Source organism: Notamacropus eugenii, chromosome 6, assembly GCF_028372415.1.
Source record: "Notamacropus eugenii isolate mMacEug1 chromosome 6, mMacEug1.pri_v2, whole genome shotgun sequence".
Taxonomy (NCBI): Eukaryota; Metazoa; Chordata; class Mammalia; order Diprotodontia; family Macropodidae; genus Notamacropus; species Notamacropus eugenii.
The window spans coordinates 78,746,280-78,773,781 of record NC_092877.1 but is presented as its reverse complement, the minus strand read 5'-3'; the positions used below and the strand labels follow the sequence as shown (position 1 = coordinate 78,773,781).

Here is a 27,502-nt window from a genome sequence, read left to right as displayed (position 1 = left end):
ACATCTCATATTAAAATGCAAATTTATCCCTGGGAGGGCTAATATATGATCTTTATCACTTATTAATACCTTAGCATGAGTTAGTTAATGAAATCCTTTCTGATATGAAAACCAGGGCAATTGAACATAAAATTGACAACTGTCCAGACAGTTATCTAAACCAGAGATCCCTAAATAGCTGATTAGAATCTATTGGTAGACCTTGGAACTTTGACTAAAATCTAAGAACTTTGGAGATGGGAAGTTTCTCTCTCTCTCTCTCTCTCTCTCTCTCTCTCTTCTGTGTGTGTGTATCTCACTCTTTAATCTAGTCTAATATCTTGTTTCATAGCTAAAACTGAGACATTACATGATCTTGTCTAAGATTACAAAGTAAGTTAGTGACAGAGCCATGACTAGCACCCAAATCAGAAAATAGTTGTTCACCTCTTCTTTCCCTTGTTCATATACATATATATATTTTTGTGTGTGTGTAATATTCATTCTGTCTTATTTTGATTGCTATTTTTATTTTCACATCACATTTTTACTGAACATCTTCTTTCAGCCCATATCCATTAAGCTACCTGTTTTAATAAAGAAGAAAAGCAAATCAGAAAAGCTAACCAATATACCAACCATATCTGACTATATGTATAATAGTCTACATCCATAGTTTTCCCATGTCTATAATAAAAGGAAGGAATTGCATTTTCTCAACTCTTCTCTGGGACTAAACTTGGTCATTAAAATTATATAGTGTTCAGTTTCTTTTCCTTTTCTATTCACATTGGTTCAGTAGTTGTCTATATTATTTTCTTATTTTAATTATTTCACTGCATCAGTTCGGATGTCTTCTTATGCTTCTCTGTAGTCATCATATTCATTAGTTCTTACATAGTATTACCCTACTGCATTCACATAGCACAATATATTCAGCTATTCTCCAATCAATGGACTCTTTGTTTCTAGTTCTTTGCTACCAAGGTGCTTGTTTGTTTGTTGGTGTTTTCCTGACTACAACACGCAATCTCGTTGATAGGACTGAATATTAGGGAAACTCTAGAAGGGACCCACGGTTAGCCAAAAGATAGAGCTAGGTTTTATGATTCCTGCAGTAGGGGTTGGGAATTCTGTGTCAGGGAAGAGAAGTGTTGAAAATGGATAGAGAGACAGGGAGATAAATACAAATTTCACCTACTTGACAGCTATGCTCATTGGACTCCCAGGTACACGTGGGTAAAGTGGGTAAATACAAAGCTTGTCTCTCCCTCAGCCCAAGGAGGAAGATGAGGAGGAGGGAATAATCATTTATTCAATGCTTACTATGTCAGGTATCATGCTAAGCACTTTAGAAATGTTATCTCATTTCATCCTCACAGCAATCTTGTAAGATAGATGTTATTATTATCTTTATTTGCAGTTGAGGAAATTGAGGCAAAAAATGGTTAAATGATTTGCCCAGGGTCACCCAACTAATAAGTCTCTGAGGCCAGATTTGAATTCAGGTCTTTGTGCTCAGTTTTCTATCTACTGTAGTACCTCGCTGCTTCTGGGCAATGATAATGATAATATTAATGATAATAATTCATATTAATGTAGCACTTTATAGCATATATAAATATAATTTATATAAATGAGGGAAATGTTCCCTCTAGTTAGCCAAGATCTAGTTATGCTACATGGGACTCAGCAGGACAACTAGCCTATTCACCAGGGGCACATAGGAGAGAACTGTCTTCACTGTGTTGCATTAATTTTTATGTCTTTTATTATCATGGAATCAAGGATCTGGAAGGGACCTCTAGAGGTCAGCTAATGGGGAAATACTTAATAAGCATCAATAATGTGCTAAGGAGTGCACTGTTCAGAATATGCAGAAGACACTTAGACACGGTTTCTGACCTTCTGGAGACATTCTAAGGAGACAAGGACAAATATGTATAATATTCTCCTCCCCTCTTTCCCTTTTGGGGATAGGACAAGGGAAAAGGTAGATGCTGGTTGATTGGGAGCCTCGGTACTAAAATTCAATTCTGTTCTGAATAGTAATTTTCCTTTAGGATTTGAATAAATTACTTGATCTGCTTCCATTTCAACTAGATTTTAGAGGTGGAAAGGACCTTAGTCCTTCTAACGAATGCCCTCATAACAAATGAGGATACTGAAGACCATTTAAGTGAAGAGATATTCATTCAATCAACTCATTGTAAGCATTTATTATATTCTTACTATATGCTAAACGATGTGCTAAGTATTGGGGAACACAAAGAACACTTTCAACTTACATTCTAATGAGGGGGATAACAGAGAATAATTATATCCTTACATGATATATAGATAATACATTGAAAGGAATCTCAGAGGAAAGGTACTAGCAACAGGAGAATTAGGAAGGGTCTTCTGAAGAAGGTAGAACTTGAAATGAATCTTGAAGAAAGCCAGGGAATATGAGGTGGAGGTGAGGAGGGAGGATATTCCTGACCTAGAGGGCAGCCTGTATAAAGGCAAGGAGTCAGGAGATGGAGTGATACGTGCAAGGTTTAGCAACAGTTCATGAAGAAAAGGAAAGGAAAGAAGACTGATAAGGTAGAAGCAGACCAGGTTGTAAAGAACTTTAAAAAACAAATAGGGCATTTTTATATTAGACCTTGGAAGGAATAGGGAACCAATGAATCTTAATGAGTGAGGAATGACTTGGCTAGACTGCAGCTTTAGGAGAGTCATTTTGGCAGGTGAATGGAAGGTGGATTGGAATGGGGAAAGGCTTGAAACTGGGATACCAATTAAAAGGCTATTTCAGTAGAGTAGTTGAGAGGGGCAGCTAGGTGGTACAATGAACAGAGCGCCAGACCTGAAGTCAGGAGGATTTTGTGAGTTCAAATCTGATCTCAGACACTTATAAGCTGTGTGACCCTGGGCAAGTCACTTAACCCTGTTTGCTTCTGTTTCTTCATCTGTAAAATGAGCTAGAGAAGGAAATGACAAACTATTCCAGCATCTTTGCCAAGAAAACCTTAAAAGGAGGTCATGAAGGGGTAGGCATGTTTGAACAATAACAACAGTTGAGAGGTAATAAAGGCCTGTACCAGGGCAGTGGCTATGTGAGTGGAAGGGATATATACAATAAATGTTGTAAAGGTGGAAATGACAAGATTTGACAAAAGACTGGAAATGTGGGGTAAAGGAGAGTGAGGTGCTAAGGATGACATTAAGATGGTGAACCTGAGTAACTGAGAAGAAGGTGGAATATTCAACAGTAAGAGAAAAAAACTGGAAAGAGGGGAATGTTTTGGGAGTAAAAATTAGTTCTCCTTCGGACATGCTTGTAAGACAGCTAGTTTGATGTTTCCAAAATGCAACTAGAGTTGATGACGCAGGACTCTAGCTCAGAAGAGAAAAACTAGGGCTAGATATGAAGACCTGGGAATCATATATAAATATGATAATTGATCCCATGGGAATTGATGGCAACATCAAGTGAGAAAATGTAGAGGGAGAAGAGGGCTCGTTCCAGAGTCCTTTTGGGTGCCCACAGTTAATCACATGTGATGTGGATGAAGATCAAGCAAAAGAGATAGAGAAGGAATGGTCAGATAGGTAAGAGGAGAATCAAGGAGAAAACAGTGTCACTAAAACCTAACCAGGAGAGGAAATCTAGCAGGAGAAACGGATCAGTGGTATCAAAGAGGAAAAGTCAAGAAGGATTAGGAATGACAAAAAACCATTCTATCTGGTAATTAAGAAATAATTGTTAACTTTGAAGAGGGCATATTCATTTGAATGATAAGGTCAGAAGTCAGAGGGCAAACGGTTTAGAGGCAAGCGAGATGATGGGAAGGCTGAAGATTGACTTGTGGAGATAATGACTACAGTCTGCTCAAGAACCTGAGAGGGAATGAAATCAAAATTTGTGGAGGGGCAGAGCCAAGATGGCGGGGTAGAAAGACACACATACACATAGCTCCAAACCCACAACCCATAGACCGGCTACAGGGAAGCAACTCACGGCGAATTCTGCACCCAGAGGCCACGGAACATTGGAGCGAGGGAGATTTCTGTTCCAGAGAGACCTGCAAACCTCTCGCGGGGGGTCCTTCGCGCTGCGGACTGGGCGCTGGGACTGGGAGCTGAGTGCAGCCCTGCTGCGGCCGCGGCACCGAGAGGAAAAGATCCGAGCAGGCTTCAGGGACGGGATCTCCAGCGGCCACGTGGGTCCCTCCACCCACAGAGGGACCTGCAAACCTCTCACAAAAGGTCCGTGGCGCTGCAGACGCGGACACCAGCCCAGACCTGCTGCGCGGCCACGGGCACTGAGAGAAACAGATGCGAGCAGGCTTCAGGGACGGGATCTCCAGCGGCCGCACAAGTCCCTCCACCCACAGGTGATGGGGGTCGGTGAGAGAGTCTTTTTGGTGGGTCGAGAGGGGAGTGGGGTGCCCCCATAATTCAAGCCCCCCCGGGAAGTAGAAGCTGAGAGGCAGCTGCAGACAGGGGCTCCCCAAGTGGGAGCCTGGATCCATTGTGGAAGGTCTGTACATAAACCCCCTGAGGGAACTGAGCCTGAGAGGCAGCCCTGCCCCGACCTCAGCACCTGAACACAATCTCACACTGAATAGCAGCCCTGTCCCCGCCAAAAGTCCTAAGGCTGGAAGCAGCATTTGAATCTCAGACCCCAAGTGCTGGCTGGGAGGATCAGGAGGTGAGGTGGGTGTGAGGAGAATATTCAGAGGTCAAGTCACTGGCTGGGAAAATGCCCAGAAAAGGGAAAAGAAATAAGACCATAGAAGGTTACTTTCTTGGCGAACAGGCATTTCCTCCCTTCCTTTCTGATGAGGAAGAACAATGCTTACTATCAGGCAAAGACACAGAAATCCAGGCTTCTGTGTCCCAGCCCACCCAATGGGCTCAGGCCATGGAAGAGCTCAAAAAGAATTTTGAAAATCAAGTTAGAGAGGTGGAGGAAAAACTGAGAAGAGAAAGAAAAGCATGAAAAGCAGATCAGCTCCCTGCTAAAGGAGACCCAAAAAAATGTTGAAGAAATTAACACCTTGAAAACTAGCCTAACTCAATTGGCAAAAGAGGTTCAAAAAGCCAATGAGGAGAAGAATGCTTTCAAAAGCAGAATTAGCCAAATGGAAAAGGAGATTCAAAAGCTCACTGAAGAAAATAGTTCTTTCAAAACTAGAATGGCACAGATAGAGGCTAAGGACTTTGTGAGAAAGCATGATATCACAATACAAAACCAAAAGAATGGAAAAATGGAAGATAATGTGAAATATCTCATTGGAAAAACAACTGACCTGGAAAATAGATTCAGGAGAGACAATTTAAAAATTTTGGGACTACCTGAAAGCCATGATCAAAAGAAGAGCCTAGACATTATCTTTCATGAAATTATCAAGGAAAACTGCCCTGAGATTCTAGAACCAGAGGGCAAAATAAATATTCAAGGAATCCACAGAACACCGCCTGAAAGAGATCCAAAAAGAGAAACTCCTAGGAACGTTGTGGCCAAATTCCAGAGTTCCCAGGTCAAGGAGAAAATATTGCAAGCAGCTAGAAAGAAACAATTCAAGTATTGTGGAAATACAATCAGGATAACACAAGATCTAGCAGCCTCTACATTAAGGGATCGAAGGGCATGGAATAGGATATTCCAGAAGTCAAAGGAACTAGGACTAAAACCAAGAATCACCTACCCAGCAAAACTAAGTATAATACTTCAGGGGAAAAAATGGTCTTTCAATGAAATAGAGGATTTTCAAGCATTCTTGATGAAAAGACCAGAGCTGAAAAGAAAATTTGACTTTCCAACACAAGAATGAAGAGAAGCATGAAAAGGTGAACAGCAAAGAGAAGTCATAAGGGACTTACTAAAGTTGAACTGTTTACATTCCTACATGGAAAGACAATATTTGTAACTCTTGAAACATTTCAGTATCTGGGTACTGGGTGGGATTACACACACACACATGCACACACGCACACACACATAGACACAGAGTGCACAGAGTGAATTGAAGAGGATGGGATCATATCTTAAAAAAAAAATGAAATCAAGCAGTGAGAGAGAAATATATTGGGAGGAGAAAGGGAGAAATGGAATGGGGCAAATTATCTCTCATAAAAGAGGCAAGCAAAAGACTCATTAGTGGAGGGATAAAGAGGGGAGGTGAGAGAAAAACATGAAGTCTACTCTCATCACATTCCACTAAAGGAAAGAATAAAATGCACACTCATTTTGGTAGGAAAACCTATCTCACAATACAGGAAAGTGGGGGATAAGGGAATAAGCAGGGTTGGGGGGATGATAGAAGGGAGGGCATGGGGAGGAGAGTGCAATTCGAGGTCGACACTCATGGGGAGGGATAGGATCAAAAGAGAATAGAAGTAATGGGGGACAGGATAGGATGGAGGGAAATATAGTTAGTCCTATACAACACAACTATTATGGAAGTCATTTGCAAAACTACACAGATTTGGCCTATATTGAATGGCTTGCCTTCCAAAGGGAAGGGGTGGAGAGGGAGGGAGGTAAAGAAGTTGGAACTCAAAGTGTTAGGATCAACTGTAATGTTCTTACCACTAGGAAATAAGAAATACAGGTAAAGGGGTATAGAAAGCTATCTGGCCCTACAGGACAAAAGAGAAGACGGAGACAAGGGCAGAGAGGGATGATAGAAGAGAGAGCAGATTGGTCACAGGGGCAATTAGAACGCTTGGTGTTTGGGGGGGGGAGGGGATAAAAGGGGAGAAAATTTGTAACCCAAAATTTTGTGAAAATGAATGTTAAAAGTTAAATAAATAAATTTAATTATTAAAAAAAAATTTGTGTAGAGGAGTTGGCTTTGGCTTGGAGAACCACCTCTTCATCTGAGACTGGAGTAAAGGAGGAGATAGGGAGGGAAGATGAGTGTTGTGACATGAGGAAGACAGGGAAAGAAAGCACTCTTAGCAATGGCTTCAATTTTTTCAATGAAAATGAGGTTCTCAGCAAAGGGATAGGGGAGAAAATGTGGTGCGATGTTTAAGAAGAGATGAAAAGGTCTGGAATAGCTTCGGGTGAATCAGATAACAAATTAATTAGGGAGAAGTAGAAGGATTACCTTGCAGCAGTGAGGATCTATTTCAGATTTCATGATTTTTCTAAGCTTCATTCAGAAGCATAGAAGGAGCAAAAGAGGTAAATGTTGGGAGTAATTCCAGGACTGGGGTTTGGCAGGATGTGATCAGTAATAGGACAAAGCTGGCAAGAGACTCAAGGATAGATAGAACATAATGTAAAGATGAACTGATTCACCAAGACAGGGAAAGGAAGAGGGGGAGGATGGCGGTCATAGTAAGAGGAAAGGTCATGTGAGTCAAAGTGAGGATGCCAAACATGGTTAAGGGCTATAAAGCATAGGAAAATATGGAATGAGAAAAGATCGTAGTCAGGAAAAGGAGTTTTAGGGTTTGTGAACATAGAAGTAGAAGGACTGTGGGTGATGGCAAGTTCAAAGATATGAACTCTGTGCACTCAAGTGGAGCAGAGGAGTGAGTCCATCACTCTCTCACAAGTTTGTTGAGACAGAAGCTTTTTGGAAACTTTAAAGCACTATATAACTGTGTGATTGCCATTGTTATTAATCATTATTATTACTAGTGACAGTGGCACAGCTACGAAGCTAGTCTCCTGGTTTCCAGTTCTGCTGTCTTATTTCCAATACAATACTCCTTTTTGTTTTTCAGCATTTCTGCTATAACCACTTATTCTGCATTCTTAGTAAACCGATTTACCCCCAAAACCTTTTACTAATGCCAAGAATCTTCATCATTGTCTGCTTTGCCACTGCACCCTAAGGACCTAGGTGCCCTTGCATCTGACTTGTAGCTGAAACCTTCCATAGGTGTTATCTCCTCAGTGGAATGTAAGTTCTGGAGAGCAGGGCTCTTTTAGGACCTCGGGATCCTTGATGTTAATCATACCGTTGTGAATGTAGTAAGTGACTAAAAAATACTTGTATCATTTATTTAATCAATCAATTAAGAAGCAATTCATAAGTGCTAAGGACACAAGACAAAAATGACCCAGTCCTTTCCCTTAAGGGCTTTACATTCTATTGGGGGAGGTAACCTACACATGAATAAGTACATATAAAATGAATGCTAAGTCAATGGAGGTCCAGAGTAGCTGGGGAAATCAGAAAAGGCTTTTTGTGGAGTGGTACTTGAAGAAAATTTTGAAGAAATTAAGGAATTGTAAAAATGAAAATAATTTGGGAGTACATTTTAGATCCAAAGGATACCAAATGTAAATGCATAGACAAGAGATGGATTGTTCTGTGTAGGAGATAGCAAGAAGGCTGATTTTGGCTTGGAATCCACTTACTAAGTCCTCTGGGGCCTTAATCTGATGTCAGAATAAAGTCTTCTGTGTGAGAAACAGAGAGAAGACCAGCTGGGCTGAACCACAGTGGGTAGGAAAGGGGACCCATTTACCAAATCCTCTGGGACCTTAATCTGATATCAGAAGAAGACAGGAGGCGGCAGAGGGATGCACTGAAGACAAAGCAGAAGGAAATGGACTTAACATGCAATGTGATAGGTTTGCATTAGAAGAACTTGAAAGTGATTGTGGTTACTCTTTTGGTGGGATTACCAAAGGAGACTAGAATTTTCATTTCTCTAGACTTTAGGAATTAGGAAACTCTTACATATGGAGAATGACATGGAAATAAATTAAGGGACCTATTCAGTGAATGTTCCTCTCACCTTGATTTTAGCAGCACACACCTCTTCTCTGCTCCTCTCCTATGCTCCTCCTGGTTCTCTGACTCACTTAGGGATTTCTTCTATCACAGGTTAGACTTTGCTGATATTTTACATTGATTAGCATCAGTTAGCTCCAGTTAACTTGTCCTAATTTTAATTTTAATATCTACTTTTGCATTCATAATTTCAGACAAAGTTTACATTTAAAATATTGTCAGGATGAGGGAGGTAGCATGCACAAATCCCTTTCTCCCTTGGCTCACACATGCATTCTTTCTCTTCAATTATTTACACTTTTTTCTTTCTCTTAACGCCCAATTGCTCTCTCCTTTCACTCTGTGTCCCAGAGTAGACCCACACATCCATATTTTTTTCAACCTTTATGTTACATTTAACACTTTCTATTATCCACATGTTTTCTCAAAATGTCTATAACATATACATGCTTACACATATGAATACATACTTCTCTCCTTCTGCCTCAAAATGCATTTTTTCTCATTTCCTCAATAGTTCTTTAGTTACTGAGCCTAAAGTCATTTCGTCTCAAATAAGGGAGTGGACACACATAACGCTGTGTACTGGCATAAACAATACACCATTGAAAGTAAGCAAAAGGTGGGGCACTTCCTCTGGAACACCTTCTGTAACCTGCCAAAGCACAGGTTGGCCGCTCCATTGACCATACAGAGTCTACAGAGACTGCTGTGAAACAGGAAATGTGGTTCTCTGATATCCTCCGGTTCTTGCCCTCCATCCCGGGCAAAGGGCTCAGTTGGGCACACCCTTCTCCTTCACCCTTTGTTTGTAGGGACAAACAAAATGTGTGTATAGTCAGTGCTTCCAGTTGGCTACTGCCCAAAGGCAGCACAACTCTAGGAGGCAAATGGCTCCTAAGCCCTGGGGAAGGATAGGGTAAGGAAAGCTGCCTAGTTTCTCCCAGCATGGAGGGGAGAATTGAGCTGGATATGCACCTATTCAGAAGGGCAAAGATCCAAAAATAACTAAAAGCAATAGCATTTCTTTTGACATGCCTAGAAATAGATCTCATTTCAAAACGGACTGGGGTTTCTTCATATCAAATGAATCAAAGTTCTTCATAGTTTCCATAAAAAGGCAAGGAAATCCTTTTTAAAAGGCTTCCCACACTCCCAAACCTATCCACTCTTTTACTAGAATGTTTCCCAAAGCAAGACCTATCTGACTTTTAGGGGAGTCTTTTAGGACCAGAAAGACAGGCTCAGGGGAGAAACTGAGATCTGGAAAACTAGGGATTGGAGTCTGGAATTTGACAGAATATTCTAAGGGGAGGGGCAGAAACAATGGTGATTTCTAGTGACTGAGGGAAGTGAAAAAGTAAAGGAAGCAGAGGCTGAGGATAGGTATTTGGAAGGTATAGATCAATATGAGAAATGGAAATTATAAAAATGGAAACAGGTCTGCAAGATTTAGCTAGATGCCAAAGGTGATCTTTGGTAGAAGCTGTAGCAGTGGTTTTCCTGTCTGGGTGTGGTTTGTTGCTTAATAGTAATCTCTTCCATTTTGATATTGAAGGCAAGTGTCATGGTTCATACATCTTCATTGTGAATAACTGAGAATACAGGATGGAGGAGGGGAAGGAGGTTCATAGAATTCTGCATATGGAAAATACTGAGTTCTAAAGAAAGGAAGAGGAATGGAGAAATAGTTCTGAGTAAGAAAAAGTAAAGATGAAAGATGAAAAGGTCTCCCTCATCTTTATAAAATTTTTCTCATTTTGGACCAATCCTATCTCATATAATCTCAGGAGGAGCTGACTTTATACCCTGGGAACATTCTGTTTTTCTCAGGAATTGATTCTCACCTTAAAAGTATTCTTAGACCCACAAGTAGTACCAGCTGAGGAACACACACACACACACACACACACACACACACACACACACACACAACATGTATAGCAGGCCATTTGTCCTTACAAAGGAATTTGAATCATTGCTTGATAGCATTTAGATCTCTAAAGTAACCTTAGAGGTCATCCCATCCAATCTTCTTCTCCCATCTCCCCTTTTGGCTCTCATCTCTCTTAATACTCTACCTCATTGTCATGTGCCGCCATGTTGGCCTCTGCCTGCCCAAGGACTCTGAGCCTGTCTTTCCTGTGATCTAGACTTATCTGTCCAGCTTTGCCCACTAGATTCTGCTGCCATCTGAGGGTATTTTTGCAGGGCTCTGATTTTATCTAGCTATCCTGGTTAAAAAGAATCTGATAAACAAATCTATGCTAAGGTATTTGTGACTGATTCCTTGCTTGGCCTAGGAATATTAACATTTAATTTTTTAAAAAAAATGACACATCCTAAGGAAATCTCTCCCTAATGATGAATTTTGGACATCTTCATGGGCTAGCCAGAGAGATATTTATGGGCAGACCATTTCCCCCTTCATTAAAATCACAAAGTGGTTTAGAATTTGCTGGAATATAAGTTCTTTGAGGGCAGGGACTATTTTATTTTTGTCTTTGTATTTCCTGAGTTTAGCACAGTTCCTGGCACTTACTGGGTGAATCATAAATGCTGGTTGAACTAAACTGAATTATGGGTCAAATTGAGAACAAAACTCAAAAGGATAAAGACTAAGATGTTGAGTGGAAAACAAAGAAAAATTATGCAATTTTGAAAACTTTATCTTCCAATACTCGTTAACATTTCTCGTCCAAATTCATTTGGTCCAAGGAGACTTAAAATCACCAAATCATTAGTACTCTAGAAAATATGAGGAAATGATTTCTGAGGACTAAAGATGGATTCTCAGACTCTCAAAGACAAGAGTCAGAGAATATAGTGACACTCTTAGAAAACTTGCGTCAACTCCAGGAGAAAGGAACAGAAGAAGTAAGCAGAAAATGTCATGTAAAGAGCCTCAAAACATTTCAATACAGTGGAAGCATGATGCAGGCTGTGTTATCTTCATGATTTGCTTTCCCTGGATAGGGTCGGAAGGCTGAAGCCACAGTAACCCCAGTAACTCTTTATTTTGTAGGTAAGAAAATTGAGGGCCAGAAAGAGGAAGTCATCTAGCCAGTCACACAGGTGGCAGGGCCTGGAATTTAGAGCAGATACCTTCTCATTCTAAATTCAGTGCTCATTTCTGTATATCACATGGAGTTGAAATAATGGGATCTAAGGTGTAAACTTTTGGATTGAAATTGATTAATGGTAGTTCTATACATGCCCTAAGTTTCTTATTTGAACCACAAGTGCCCTAGAATTACGAAGTGGTCACTTCCGTCACCTGAGCAGTGGAGAACATTAGAGACCTTCCTGGGTTTCAGCTGTGCTGTTGTGGGCTTTCTATGTTTACTAGGAATGGTGTAAATTAATTTTTTTCTTCTGCAGAGGTCATGGCTTGACCTGTAATATTTTTGAGTCCTCAGGGTAATGAGCTGTTTTATATTACACTTTGGTTCTATTATTAGTGCTAATAAGAATGATCCCACTAGTGGCAGTTGCTAACGATTCTGGGGGCGCATTAACTTTCTGAGTAGCAATCGCAGCAGAGAAGCAGCTCACTGGCTTGAGACAGACTACTCAAGGAATGAATGACTGTATACTGAGAGCTGCAATGTATGGACAGGATGCAGACATACTCTTAGCCAGGGCACTCCCAGTATTGTAGTCCCCGCTGGTAAGCAGCGATTTCTAAACTGCCTTCCTGCCACTCTCAATTCCAGGAATGATTAATTTTGTTTTAAAATCGTGTGTGTATTTCAGGAGGCATAATACCCTTAATTGGGGGTTTGAGTAAAATTGAGTTGAATTAACTTATTTTATTTTATGTCCAAAGTGGGACCTAGGGGCTCGTGAACTTCCACAGCGATGCTAATCAAACAGAAACCAGCATTTTGAGCCAATGGCTTGGCACTTAAAAAGCAAACAGGATGGCACCACTGACTCGAATATATGTACCTTTGAATCTAAGACTCCGGTGTCCCTCTTCTCATTGGCAGAGAGGGTGGGACCCAATCAGAAAGACAAAAGATGAATTACAATGATCAGAATGGCGTGAAAGTCTGCGGGGGGGATCCCCATCCTTCCAGGTGGATGAGGTGGGAGGGGGGAAAGATTGTCAGGAAACAAAATTTCTAACCTCATTGGACTCCCCTACCCCCCGCAGGTGTTTCGATAACGAGAGACAGAAAGAAAGAGGTTGAGAGCTCCGGAGAGAGGGCAAGCTCGCCCAGGAAGGGAGCGAGCCCGGCACGGAGTCGCACCGAGCATATGGGACTGGGGACCCCGGAGCAGAACCCAAGGGCCAGCGAGCGCGGGCGCCCTAAGGGACCAGCACTTTCCCGATCGACTGGAGCCCGGAGGGGAAGGCCCCCCGGGCCGGAGGAAGGCGGGAGGGAGGAGCCGCTGCCGCCGCCGCCGCTGCCTCTGCCTCGGCCGCCGCCGCTGCTGCCGCTGCTGCGGGGGTGGAGGTGGCGGCGGCGGCCGCGGCGCCGCGGCGGCAGGTGGCCCAGCGCGGGGCAGGAGGCGGGGAGGGCGGGGAGACAGAAGGTGGCGCCTCCAGCGGGGGCCGGTCCCGGGGCCGGGCTCTGCACCAGGTGACCCTGTTCCGGGCTCGGATCCGGCTGGCCCTCGCGGTCCCCTCCCCCGACTCCCCGTGGAGCCGGGCTGCGCGGGGCAGGAGGAGCAGCAGGCGCCGCCCGCCACGGAACAGGACTGCCCCGGCCCCGGAGCAAAAGCCATGTCCCCCCGGCCCGCGGCGGACAGCGGAGAGGAAGAGGAGGAGGAGGAGGAAGAGAGCCCGAGGAGCTGGACCAGCGGGGTCTCCCCGGGCCTCGGCGGCCGCCCCTCCGCGATCCTCCTGCTCTGCTGTCTGGTGAGCTGCCCAGGACCCTGCGCCCACCCCTGCCCCCTCACCCGCCCCCGCCCCGGGCTTCCTCCCTCCGGGCATCGATCTCCCCAGGGTGTGGTGTGTAGAGCGGGGAACCGGGCGGCCACGGCGGACACTGGGCTCTCCCGCTCCCGCGGTGGGCAGCCTGGCAAGCGGTAGCAAAAGCCTGTAGTTTTCTTTCTTTCCTTGCCTGCTGCGCACCAGGTGCTCGAGGCACCCGAGAAAGGGACTCAGGTACCGGAGTGTTCTGGGATGGACCGGGAGTTTCTTTCTTTCTCTTTTCTCCTTTCCCCTCCTTTCTCCCGAAGTCGCTCACGTTCTCCCGCAGCATCTCTCCCACGCATCCATTCCTACCTCAGAGAATGACCCTTCACCCAGTATTTCGTTTCAGACTCACTCCGTACTACCCAGTCCTCTATGGCCCTTAGCTTACCCTCTCCCCCCACCCTTGTTTTCCTATTTACTAATAACCCTGGACGCCTTCCCCGCCTCTGTCCAACTCCTTTATATTCCGTCCTCACACGCTCTTTCTGGATTCTTTAAGTGTTCTCTTTATGCCACAACATATCCCTCTGTGAACCTGGAATTACCAACGCTCTTGAACTCCTTCCCAGTTTCTCTAAAGTTTCAGATGTCAGATAGAGGCACAATTCTAGATAACATGTTTAACAGTATTTTATTTTCAGTTAGCTATGTTGTTTGCCTTATCATTTCAACTTGGGTGTATTCATTTGTTTGTCATCCACCATCAAAGTCGGTAACCCATACTTGAAAGCCATTAATTTTAAGTAGGAGTAAAATTTAGACCTTTGAACCAGGATGATAAAATTATCTCTAAATTCTCTTTTTTCCTGAGTTAAATAGTAATGGATTTGCCTGTTGGCATCCTTTGTGTACAACATACTTTACCTTTCGCGATCCTGTACAAACATGGTGTTATCTCAGGATATATTACTGTAAATAATCAAAATGGTAAATGCTGAATCATGAAACTGATGTAATAGGAAATTTACAGAATGCTAAAGAATTTAACCAGTATATGTCCAGATTTCTTATAATTTGTTCGATATTGTCATTGTTGGGGGAGTAGGTATGGGGAAGAGATCAATTTTGTGTATTGGTTAAGAACTGGTTAGAAAGTGTGGGAAAAGTGAAAATTTTATCCCTGGGATTTGGTACCCAGAACAAGAAACCTTTCTTTACCTTTATGTACCTTGCTACCATGATGTTTTTTACACCTTCAAATTAGAAGCTACTGTGATAGCAAAGCATCAGTTTTAATTCTACCTTGAAATCTACCTGTTGAGCGAACACTGCTTTTTATCTTACTTTGGAATTACCAAGTGCTGTGCTATAGAATTACCTATGAGTTTTCAGCTGAAGTTGTCATTTTAATGAAGAAAAAATGTATTAGTCCAAGAACTATCATTATTTAATACTTGTGCCACAGGGCTGTATAACACTGTGTAATTAATAAAACTGCTCTAGCAAATGACAGAACTCTTACCTAAATAGATGATTCCTTTCCATGAGGTACTTGTACATCAACATAAATGATATAATGTGTGAGAATTGAAGATGCTTCCCCTTCCCCCCAGCCTGGAAAGAACAGAAATCCAGGTTTTTATAGCTTCTGGTATATAGTGTAGGTATAAAAAAGGTTGGAGGCCAGAGGTAATACCTGGGGAAATGGAAGTGTTTGGGGAAGAATATGAAGTTTTCTTTGAGCAGAGAGGAAAATCAAGAAACAGGGCAGTACATAAAAAAGAAATGATCTTTATGGATAGAGTAAAGGCTGTGATGGTGGTGAGGAAGAACTCCAAAAAAGAAAGAGATTCCAGAAAACACTGTAACATGGCAAATAACTAGAGCATGGATGAATGTCTTGGCAAAGACAGAAGGAAGGGAAATTTTTTTTTGGAAATATGAAGAAGGAAATGTCAGTGATTCTTGTCCATTTATATGTCCATCAGATACACCTCTGAATTACCATCCAAAGATAGAAAAAAGAGCTCTATTTTCCAACTTAATGTGAAGAATTTACCAATCAAGCAGGAGACTTAAAATATTTTTAAGAGTGATGCTTTGCTTTGAAGGCCAGTTAGTTTGTTACTGGTTAGCAGGCCTTTCAGAAAAGTGTGGTATTTGTGGGTATTTGTAGGTAAAGACTTCCCTTGAAGACTACATATAATAAGTTTAACTGATGTTGAGAGGAAACTGGTGACCTGGATGGGGAGTTGTGAAGGGATTAGTAAAATGACACAGGGTTGTCTAGTCAGTCTAGACAGAGAGTACTGTGTGGAGAGCCCTGTCCTAGGTGCTGCAGTTGAATGCAAAAGAACAAAAGGCCTGGTCTCTGTCCTGGAAGTTTACAAACTGCTTGGGGAAATCTAACGTAATGAAATGACCAAAGGACACTGAGAGAAGCAAGATATCAAGTACATCTCATGAAATGAGTTCATAAACTTGTTACAGAGAGACAGTAGGATATAGTGGAAAGAGCACTGACTGGATTAAGATATTGGAGAAAGGGTTCTAGTTCCATCTCTGCCACTAATTACCTGTATGACCTTTAACAAATCAATTCTGTCTTTCCCTTGGTTTCCTCAATTATAAAATGAGGGCCTTGAACTCTACTTCTAGTCATCTATTGACTCTGAATGCTGAATGGACTTAAGTAATGGAATCATCAGTCAGTAGGGATCAGTCAGAGAAAAGGGTTTTATTTTTTAAGCAGGATTGAGGAGACACAAAGTACTTGAATTGATACAGAAATGGAGACCATTCCAGATATTAAGGAATTTTGAGCAAGTTCACTTGGTTGAAGTTCAGAAATACCTATCCATCCATCCATCCATCCATCCATCCATCCATCCATCCATCCATTCATTCATGTATACAATAAATTTTTTTAGGACTCAGGGAAATACAAAGATTAAGACTAGATACTTGGTCTCAAGAAACTTATAGTCTAGTTGGGGAATAATAAGGTATATGCACAGGGAAGTATACATTAGAATATTATAACTGCTATGAGACAAGAGTGGGAGGGATCCGGGATGGAGATGTGGAGGAGGTGACATTTGAGCTGAGCCTTGAAGGATAGGTGAGATTTCAGGAGGTATTAAATAGGAAGGGAGAAGTGGGTGTTTTAGGGATAGGGATCAGTAGTATGAATCAAGTGTAGGGGAAGGGTGCAATGTATTCGGGGAATAATGAGTAATGTGTTTTCCTGGAATTTGTAATATATGAGAACAATTAGCTTGAGAGAAAGCTACAAAGGTCGGTTGGGGCTAGACAATGGAGCGTCTTGGGTTTTAGACTAAAGCATTTGGTCCATCTAAATCCTAGAATTCCTAACTTTTTTTGTGTCTTGGATACTTTTGAAAGTCTGGTTAAACCTATGGACCATTTCTGCTAAATTTGGGGGTTTTTGTCATCCAAGTTCACAGACCCTCTGAAACCTAACTGTAGACCTCTAAGAGTCTTTTGGACCCCCCAAAATAAGAACTCCTGATCTATACCCCAAAGACAAAAGAATGTTCTATAGTTTTGAAATATCCTTTTCTCTCCATGCTTAAATGCATAGTACCTAAGCTATCACCAGCTGCTCTGTAACTTCTTATCAAGAGATATTGTTATATCTAAAGTAACCTAAAATCGATTCATAGGGACAAAAAGAAGTTGTGGACACTGCAGAGGAGAAGCAGCACTTTCGTAGTAAAAGTCAAGATGCTTCATCTTCAGTATTGTCAGAGGAGGTCTTTGGAGTCTTCCCCTCTTTTCCTCCTATTCCCAAGGGCCTGACAGCATGAATTGCTGAGTTTACTTGTGTGTCTGAGCACATCTCTGCATAGGTCAAGTCAAAAGGCATTTATTAAGACATTGTTATGTATGAGGCACTGTGCTAAGCTTTGGGGATACAGAGAAAAGGCAAAAAAATGCAATAGGTGGTAAAGGTATCTTTGGGCACTTTTCAGATTCAAGTATTGAAGTATTGATTGGGTGATTTTTTTGGGTTTGGTTTTATGCTACTCAGTGTTTTTTATTGCCTTCAATGAGGCTAAAATTTGAGAGTTGGCTAGATAGCTTACTGCTTTTAACCATACATCCTTATACAGGATCATACAATAGCCAGTCCCCAAAGAGGGATGAGATGTTTTGTTCTATATTAGCTGGGACTTCACAACCATCAATGTTATCCCAAGAAGAGTACTGTGACTGTAGCTAGGATACTGCCAAAGCATGAATAATTGTGATGAGGTCTGAACGATAAGTCACAGAAACCGTGCCAAACAATTTTTTTAAAAAGACAAACCATGGTCACAGCTGCTTTCTGAGAAGTCTGAAGTCAGTGAATGTCAGAGAGCAGTGAGGACTTCTGGATGGTGACCTTTGTAGCAAAGAAGAGTAGGGTTCCATCAACTGAAGCAACCACAGTGGTCTGAGCATGGTCTTCAGAAATGTCATGTCCTGTCCAACACAATAACTGTGGTCTCGTCTGATTAAACATTCACCAGTTAAATCTTGTTGGTGTCTCGCTTGGTTAGAACCTGAGAAATGGCTTTGCTAGAATGCAGCTCTGCCCCTTCCCAACAGTGGCCATGAATGTGTAAAGGTTTTTTTTTTTAATTGAAAAATAAGTGTCATGATCACCAATATCAAAGACAACTGTAGAGCTGAAATAATCAGTGTAGATATTTGTACTTGTTAGACAGCAAGAGGACAAAGAAATAATAGGATTTTAGTATAGCAGATGTACGTGGGGGACAGCAGATCACAGCTGTGATGGATGTCAGAGAGTTTTCAATCAATGGTGATAGACTGTATTCTTTTTTTAAAAAGACTTTTATTGATATTTTTTGTTTTTGCAATATCTGTGTTTCCCCTTGTATCCCTCCTCAAATCCCTCCCCAGAGGGCCATCCCTTGTAAGAAAAAAGAATTTTTTAAATGGGAAAAGAAGGAATAAAAGAAAAAATTCAGCCAAATAGATCAATATATTGAGAAAACATCTGACATCATGTGCAATATCCACACCAATATCACACAACCCTGTGAAGCAATGGGAGGAGAGATCTTCTCGTAGATGTTCTTTGGGCCATATCCTGAATCTAGCTATCATGAATTTGTTGATCCTTTACTAACTGTTGAGCACCATGTCTAATAAACAGAAGGAAAATATAAGCAATTTTCAATTATATGTGTGTGTGTTCGTCCTTCGTTGCCGAAGAAGACCATGCTGTCAGAGAAATTATGACATGACTTGCACTTGACTTTGTTTTGAGTGAGGGAGGGCTGTGCAGGTTACCAGCCTCACTTCTCCTCCAGAGCCATCTGAATCCAGTGACCAGATATTCATCAGGATGACTGGAGATGACCCAGGATGAGACAGTTGGGGTTAAGTGACTTGCCCAAAGTCACACAGCTGGTGAGCGTCAAGTGTCTGAGGTGAGATTTGAACTCAGGTCCTCCTGACTCCTGCACTGGTGCTCTATCCACCACACCACCTAGCTGCCCTTCAGTTATACATAAACACTGGGGAACCATGGATCATTGAAGTCCAAAGAAAGTACCTCACTTTTACATAGTGTTTTGTTTAAAAAGAGAAATATTAAATTATTTCATTTGACCCTCTCAACAACCCTGTGAGGTACGGCCATTTTACAGGTTAGGTAAACTGACATTCAGAGAAGCGAATTGATTTGCTGTCTCCCACACAGCTATTAAATGTCAGAGGCAGGATCCAAGCCTTCCTATCCCCGGACCCCCAAATCCAGCAGCCTTTCCAAACTGCTTCTCAAATTAAACAAGTAAACAAAAAAAAGCCTTTTTTTTTTGCTAAAAAATTTCAGCCTCCCCGCCATTCCAACAGTTTTGCTGTCTATTCTTCATATTTGTCCTATTTATAGAATCCATCAGGTAGTAGTAAGGAGAGCATCCACAGGTAAAGCAAGAAAAAAAATGGGGAAAAAAAGAATTTATTAACTTGCTGCAGTATAACCTAATATTCATGATATTTCACGTTCTGTTTGCTGGCCCTGACTTTGTGGGGAAATTCTTACTCTGTAGAAGGAATGAAGGGGCTGTTGGGGCCATGTGGAAATGCAGAAATGCTGCTGTTTCCATGTATTTGCTTTCTTCCCCTTCTCACTGACAGAAGGCCTCTGGGGAATGATGGTGATAGTGGGTTGTAGTAGTGAGGTGCTGCTGCCTGTGGTAGTGATGGTGGTGAGGGTACTGATGGTGTGGTGGTTGGTAAGTAAATCATTCTAGACTAGAGTGAAACTACTGAGGATGCTGGAGTTAGGTGAGCTCACATACTTCTACAGGGCTAGAAAAGTGGTTCTTTTGAAGTTATTCAATCACCTGCTGCCTGAACTTTGGACTGTAGTTACAGAGGTGAGCAGAGAAGTTCAGGCCACAGTTACAGCCGCATGTTCACTTTATGTTGCAGGGCTTCTTGGGATGTGGCCAGAGAGTGTGGATGCTTCCACCTAAGCCATTAGGCCTCATGAAATAGTTCTCAAACTTTTTATCTCAGAACTCCCTTTGTAATACTCCTGAAAATTATTGAGGACTCCAAACAGCTTTTATTTATGTGGGCTGTGTCTACCGATTTTTATCGTATTAGAAATTAAAGCATACATTTTAAAATATTTATTTTTGTTGTTGTAAGTCATTTCCCATGACTCCATTTGGGGTTTTTTGGAGTGGTTTGCCATTTCCTTCTCCAACTCATTTTACAGATGAGGAAACTGAGGCAAGCAGGGTTAAGTGATAAATAACTGTACTTTCCAAAACAAAACAAAAATAGTGAAAAGAGTAGCATTGCTTTACGTATTTTTGTAAATCTCTTTAATGTGTGGCTTGATAGAAGACAGCTGGATTCTCATCTTTGCTTCTGCATTCAATCTGTTGTGATATGTTGCTTTGATTGAGGTACATGAAGAAAATCTGGTTACATATGTATGTAGTTGGGCAACCTCAGTTTGTTAATAGGCAATAACATCTTGCTATTATTATGAAAATAGTTTTGACCTTCTAGATCCCCTAAATGGGTCTTGGGGACCCCTTGAGATCCTCGGACCACACTAGAATCACTAGTCTCATACATTTTGGGGACTTCAGCACTATCAAGAGTGGTAAATCTTGTTCCAAAAGTATCATTCTTCAATAAATAGAAAGAGTATGTTTCTGGAATCAAGCAGTAGGTATTTAATAAATGCTAGCTGAATGGAATGGAATTCTCCATTATCAGACAGCTTGTTATCCATGGGTAGGTTATTCACTACCAGTCTTGCTTCCTGACAGCATCACCTATTCTACTCAGTGTTGTATTTTGTTGATAGAAACAGGATATTTCTTTATCTGTCTTCTTCCAACACTGTAGAAAGAGGGCTTTTAAGCCAAAACTATTCCCTCTGACTGGAAGAAGCAAACATATAGAAACTGTTCAGCTTGATTTTAGTATAAGCCTTTGACTGAGCACACTGGACGTTTAGATTTTAGTAACATGGTTTCATTGTTAGGTTAGAATTTTATTTGCACTTCAGACATGTCTGTGTAAATACACAAACATTCGAAGTAAATGAGTGAATGTAAAAAATGAACGAATTTTGGATTATCCATATGACCCCCCCTCCTGCCATTGTCATCAGGTGGGCCACTTATAGTGAACATTAAAAATGTTTTTCCATGGTCTTCTCAGTATTGGTAACAGCCTTGGTATCAAGGGATAGTTGTTTGAGTAGAGTCTCTTCTCATTGATTTTTTTTAAGCATATAGAACTCAGTCATCCCAAAGGAAGCGGTAGACACTATTGACTAATCCTTTTGCCATCTAGAAGAAACATAAATTCTTCAGATTCTTGACTTCTATGTTGAAACTCACTCAGAAAAAAAATAGTATATTTATGCTTCCCGAGTTTATGTTATCTGTCATCAAAGCATGTGTAAAATTGATTTTTTTAATCTACAAAATAATCAGGTGTCACTGAATGCACATCCCTCTCATAAAAAAACCCTCCATTTTAAAATTGAATGTAGAATTTCATAGATGAAATACCACAGAACTAAACTTCTGTATACACAGAGGATATTCAATGTCTTAAGAATGCTTTAGTGTTCCTTGTTCTTTAAACTCAAAAAGCAGATAGGCAATATAGGACTCTTGTGTATAACTTGTGGGATATGAGAAAGGCCCACATGCCCAAAATTGTCTTTCTCCTGAACTGTCATTCTGCCTTTAGGTAAAAGTCTTTTTCTAAGTAATTTTTTTTTAATATTTCATTTTTTCAATTACAAAGAATAATAATTTTTAACATTCTTTTTTTAAAAAACTGAGTTCCAAATTCTCTTTCTCCTTCTCATCCCCCTCCTCAAGAAGGGAAGCAATTTGATATAGCATATGCATCAGTTCATATAAGCCTTTACAGGTTTTTCTGAAACTGTTTTGCTCATTATTTATTATAGCACAGTAATATTCCATCACAATCACATAATACAACTTGTTTAGCCATTCTCCAAATGATGGGCATTCCTTCCATTTCCAATTCTTTGCCACCACAAAAAGAGCCGCTATAAATATTTTTGTACAAATAGTCCTTTTCCTTTTTTTAAATCTCTTTGAGATACAGAACTGGTAGTGGTATTTCTGAGACAAAGGGTATGCACAGTTTGGTAGCTAGCCCTTTGGGCATAGTTCCAAATAGCTCTCTAGTATAGTTGGATCAATTCACAACTCTGCCAACAGTGCATAGCTACTCTCATGGGTATGAAGTGGTTAGGTAAAAGTCTTGTCCCCAGAAAGTCTGTGGAAATGGGTCAGTGTTACCAGAAAATTGTAGCATGCCAACCTCAGATCACTCTGTATCACATCAGCATGAAATAATTGTTCAGATTATTGGGGCATCCAGAGAAGATGTTATACAGATCTGATTTTTGTTTGTTTGGGTGGGAAAGATCTGGAACATAAAGCATTACAGCAGAGTGGGGAGGACCCTTGTACAACTAGAAAAACTGATAAGATTTGCTGCCTGGGAGGAAGGAATGAATAAAGGTTAAATGGAAAGTGTCTTCAACAAGTTTCCACTACTTTCAATTTTCCCTAGGGCCAACCCTCACTATCAGAGTCTTAATGTTGGAGGATAAGAATCTCAGGCACACTAATGTATTGTTGTTGGATCTGTGAATTGGTCCAAACGTTCTGGAAAGGAATTTGGTATTATGCTACTTTTAAAAGTACCCAGAATGTCTACACACTTTGACTTAAAGATCCCATAGATAGGTATATGTCCCAAGGAGGTCAAAGACAGAAAGATAAGTCCCATATACTCCCCCAGATTCCTAGTAGTATCACCTTTTTTTTTGTGATAGCAAAGAACCAGAAACAGTGAGCTAGAAACCAGAACCAGAAACAAAGAACCAGAAAACAGAACCAGAAACAAAATCCCCCATCAATTGATTGGGGAATGGCTAAAGCAATTGTAGTACATGAATGTATGTAATATACATTACTGTATTCTAAGAAATGAGGATTTTGAAGATTACAGTCATGGGAAGTAGTACAAGAAATGAGCAAAACCAGGAAAACAATACACACTATGAATATAACAGTATAATTGGAAAGAATAAATAAAAAAAATCCACTGTGTAATTATCATAATCAAACTTTGACCTAAGGATGAGTTGAGAAAATATACTCCCCTTTTGCAGATGTGTGGGGTCTATGTGTATGGAATGTTGTATATTGCATCAGAGAGGTGATATAAACCCAGCATGAAAAGAACAGGTTAAGAATTGAGCAGGAAATGATGTTTAGTGTGTTCTTGCTGAATTGGTTTCTTCTCTTTCCTTTTTATTCTCTGTTAAATTTATTTTTTAAAAGTTTAGTGCCATGTGCAAACTAGGCATTCAATAAATGGCTATTCAATTGAATTGAAACAAATCAGAAAATAAAGAAGCTGGACTGAAGTGAGGAAGTGGGGTGGTAGATGGAAGATGACAGAACAGAACAGTAATGGGAAGGCTATTGGTGCAATGTTTTATGGAGTTGTTGCTTAGGATCCTGTAGCTTGTGATACGTCTTTGCTGCAGCCAGCATTAAATATTAAGGTCCAATATTTAATAAGAAAAATTAGTTGTTTTTATTTTAGATTAATATGATCTGGCATGTGGACAAATCCAGGAAGTTTAAATACAACATTTACCCTGAAACTCCGTTCTTCAGTTACCTGACTTTTTTTCCCTAACAGGAAATATTTAATAACCTCACATAACATATGCCAGGAAACCAGCTTAGCATAATCAATATTTAGACTGTGATGTGTCACTAACAGGTGCTGGTTATGTACATCCTTCAGGCAATGGCTGTAAGTACATTGGTCTTGCTCCAACCCACAGTGTCCCTGTCTTACACGCTCCATATGTTCTAAAAGACAGGAAAGTGATCCAACCCACACTGTGTACAAGCTATGTTCTGTATCTTCAAGGATTATCATGAGGCCTTTGCTCCACCCACTGAACTAGAAAACCTTCTAATCTATGAGTCATTGCCTGTAGATTACTTCCTCCCCATTCTTTTATTAATCTCCTCAGCATAATCTACTAACCCACTGTTTTATAACTGCCAATCTGTTGAGAAAATAATAAACAAAAAATTGAACTAATCTGTAAAGCCTTTACTACCAAAAAACCTTACTCTTAAAAAATGTGTACGTTTAAAATAGTGACCTGCTGTTTCTTGTAACCTGCTACCAACTCCACCTTCTTTCTTGTTTTGGTCTATACTTTCTTGAATTCTACTGTTCTATTCAGTGTAACTCCCTTCTATCCTTTATACAAATCTTGTGGACAAAACAGGAGTGAGATGGGAACATCCTCCTTGAATAATATTTCCCATGGCCCAGGGTTCCCAGGCTCTCAGCTCACATAGGTCCAAATTTCAATGGTTGACCCAATGGGATAATTTTCTCTTTTGTTTTGATTATCCCTGACTCAATTTTACTCTGGGAAATTTCCAAATATATTTATATCTAGAGTTCCACAACTGCGTATAATATGCTCCCTATTTGCTAAACACTGACTGGAAGTAACACATATATATCTGGTAAAGGACCCCCTTAACCTCACCCCCACAGAAAATGCTGGGCAAACAAAAGACTCACAGGAGCTCCCAGATACAGAAAACAAACAAGCGCTTAGATCACTCATCGGAGCCCATATGAAAATACAGAAAACGCATAAAATGCTCATAGTAGTTCCTCTCAGAAAGAACTCAACTCAAAGCTGCCAGCAGGATAATACTCTGACATTCTGGCAAATCTCTAGCTCTCCCACCAGTGACATTGTCTTTCTGAAAATAATAGTTCCTCCTGTGGTTTGTACTACCCCTAGAAGGAAAACACACTTTGGAGCTACTGGACAGGCAACCCCACTTTTTATCAGACCTGCATTATGTGAATAAGTCTCTGATTTTCTTCCCCCTCTCCCATCACGGTTTTAAGTCTTCGTGTTGCTTCTTTAGCTGCAGGAGCCCCATGAGTGATTCTTTTCTTTCTCCCAAGAAGGATATTGCTCAAGAACTTTGAAAACTGAGGTTCTTTGTGCAGCAACCCCCAAAGTTGGCACTGCTCAAGAAATCTCCCTTCTCTGGCTAGAAGGTTATGATGAGATATGCTACATAAGGAATCTGAATCCCATCTACTCTTCAAAGAAGGTTGTAGCTCAGAAATATTGCCCATGAACTTTGGGGTGAGTGGGACAAGTGTAGTGTATTGGCTTCTTCCGTGTGTATCTGCCAGAACTCTGTTGTTACCATTGGCTGCTGCCATTTCTTGAGATGGGAAGTTCTACCAGAACATTTCTAACTTTGCTTGGAAAGACTAAGAACTTGAGTTTCAGAAATTCTTCTCTTAGGCCATTTGAATGAGTTCAGGTAACTTACCTGGTACTTCTTCAACATGTCATTATTTCCTGCTGGGAGCAGAGGGCAAGAGAGGATTCCCCCCCCCCTTTTTTTTTTTTTTTTTTTGCAACAGGCCCCATATGCTCTCCAGAAGAAAGAAAAAGTACAAGAGGAAAAGGCAATACAGGAAAGAGAAACTAAATAGGTCTGCTGGCTCACTTTTATTGATAAGTGCAGCCAGAGGAGGCATCTCTGGTAACTGTTGCTCCTCACCAGAGTCCAAGTCAGTGGAGTTGTCCTAGCGCCAGTCACAAAAAAACCAATCAGGAGTTTGTCTTTGTTCTCCAATGATAGTTTGCATTGTCATACTCTGTATAGGAGAGATGTGGGTAGCATATTTACCTGTTGGAGCATGGAAAATTCTTCTGATCAAGTTCCTTTATAAATAAAAATTCCAACTCCCCCCAAACTACTAAGATATTTTTTACATGTGTATACAAGTATGTGTGTGTGTGTATATATATATATATATATATATAAATATGTGTTTGTGTATACAAATATGTGTATACATATGAATATATAAGTATATTCATATATATATGAATGGATATTTAAGGATTATTTATCTCATTTCTTCTAGACTATAATAGCTTAGTACACTAGAGTACTATTTTCTCAGTGTTCTTCAAATATCTAAATACTTAACAATTTTGAATCACCAGTACCAAAATAATCAGAATTCTAAACTAACTAGGCCTATTTTTGTACATTCAACTTTTAAAAGGAGACAAATTTAAAGAAAAAAAACTCACACCAGGGAGTTCTTAAGTAAACAACTTGTACCCTCCATCCTGGGATCAGTACAAGTTCAGTCTAATACTTTATATCACTGCTATTTATATCTACAAGACTAAATAGGAATCTTGAATCTCCACAATGATGACCCCAGCCACTCAAACACATACTCTGAGGTCATCGTCAATGAAAGTTCAAAATATGTCAAGAAATGTACAAAAACAGAAAACCAGACTATGGCACATTTTAGAAAGATTTTCAGTAATAACAAATTGAAACAACAAAATTCTATTGACTGAAATTACCAGCAAATCAGAATAGTGTTTCTTTCAACATTTTGGTTAATTGAGATTGTGCTATGCTGTCTTGTTCAATGCCAAATGCTGAAGGATGAGAGAAATATTTGACGATGCTGTAGGATGGTACATGGAAGAGTAAGACAGTTTTTAAAAGAATGAAGAGGAGGTTTAAAGTCATTCTTCTGAAATGAGATGCAAAACATCCTATTTTACATTATTTTACATATTATTTGCATGTCCTAGAGCCATTGTGAACTGTTATTTTGCTAAAGCAATCATGTGAGCTCATTGACTAGTATTTTTGGAGGAAGCATTTGGAGACATCACACCAATGTAAAAAGTGAGCTGCAAATCAAGTTATGGTCTAAACCGGCTTCCAGCGTCATTGATCTTGCATTACTTTGGATCAGCTGAGTAGTAACTGAACAGTTTGGTTCATCTTGAAAAATGAGTCAACTCATCAGATGAGCTTGCTGCTGTTGCTACCACTGCTGGTTCTGTTATCGTTCCCTAGAGAACAGTATTCAATCCCAGATTAATAAAGCAGGACCAAAACAGTCTTTCTTTAAAGCTTACTACTTGCTAATTATAAGATCATTTTATAATATCTGCTTTAAACCTATAATTTATACATATATGTGAAATTGTAACTTAATCCTTTCACTGTAGGAGTGAAAATTAGAGGGCAAAACAACTCCTTTTTTTTTCCTAAGGGGTCTCAGAACCTATATACCCATACACACCTTCCCACCCATTTCCCATGACTTGGCAAAAAAAAAAAAAAGGAGCTATTTTGGTTTCCCTTCCATTAGTAGGGCCAAGTTGTGACAAATGTATCTGGTAGGGAAGCAAGTGAGTCAGATTTTGTTCCTCCTTATCTAGAGT

The 27,502-nt window shown here is 40.5% G+C and overlaps 1 protein-coding gene across 1 annotated transcript in view; it reads left to right on the top strand.

Moving 5' to 3' along the window:
- Window positions 1-13,287: 13,287 nt before the first annotated feature.
- Window positions 13,288-27,502, top strand: part of SEL1L3 (SEL1L family member 3) — a 128,005-nt gene continuing 113,790 nt past the window's right edge. The window contains exon 1 of the mRNA XM_072620398.1: window positions 13,288-13,599. Coding sequence (XP_072476499.1) covers window positions 13,465-13,599 — 135 coding nt within the window. The 5' untranslated portion in view covers window positions 13,288-13,464. The remainder of the gene's footprint in view (window positions 13,600-27,502) is intronic.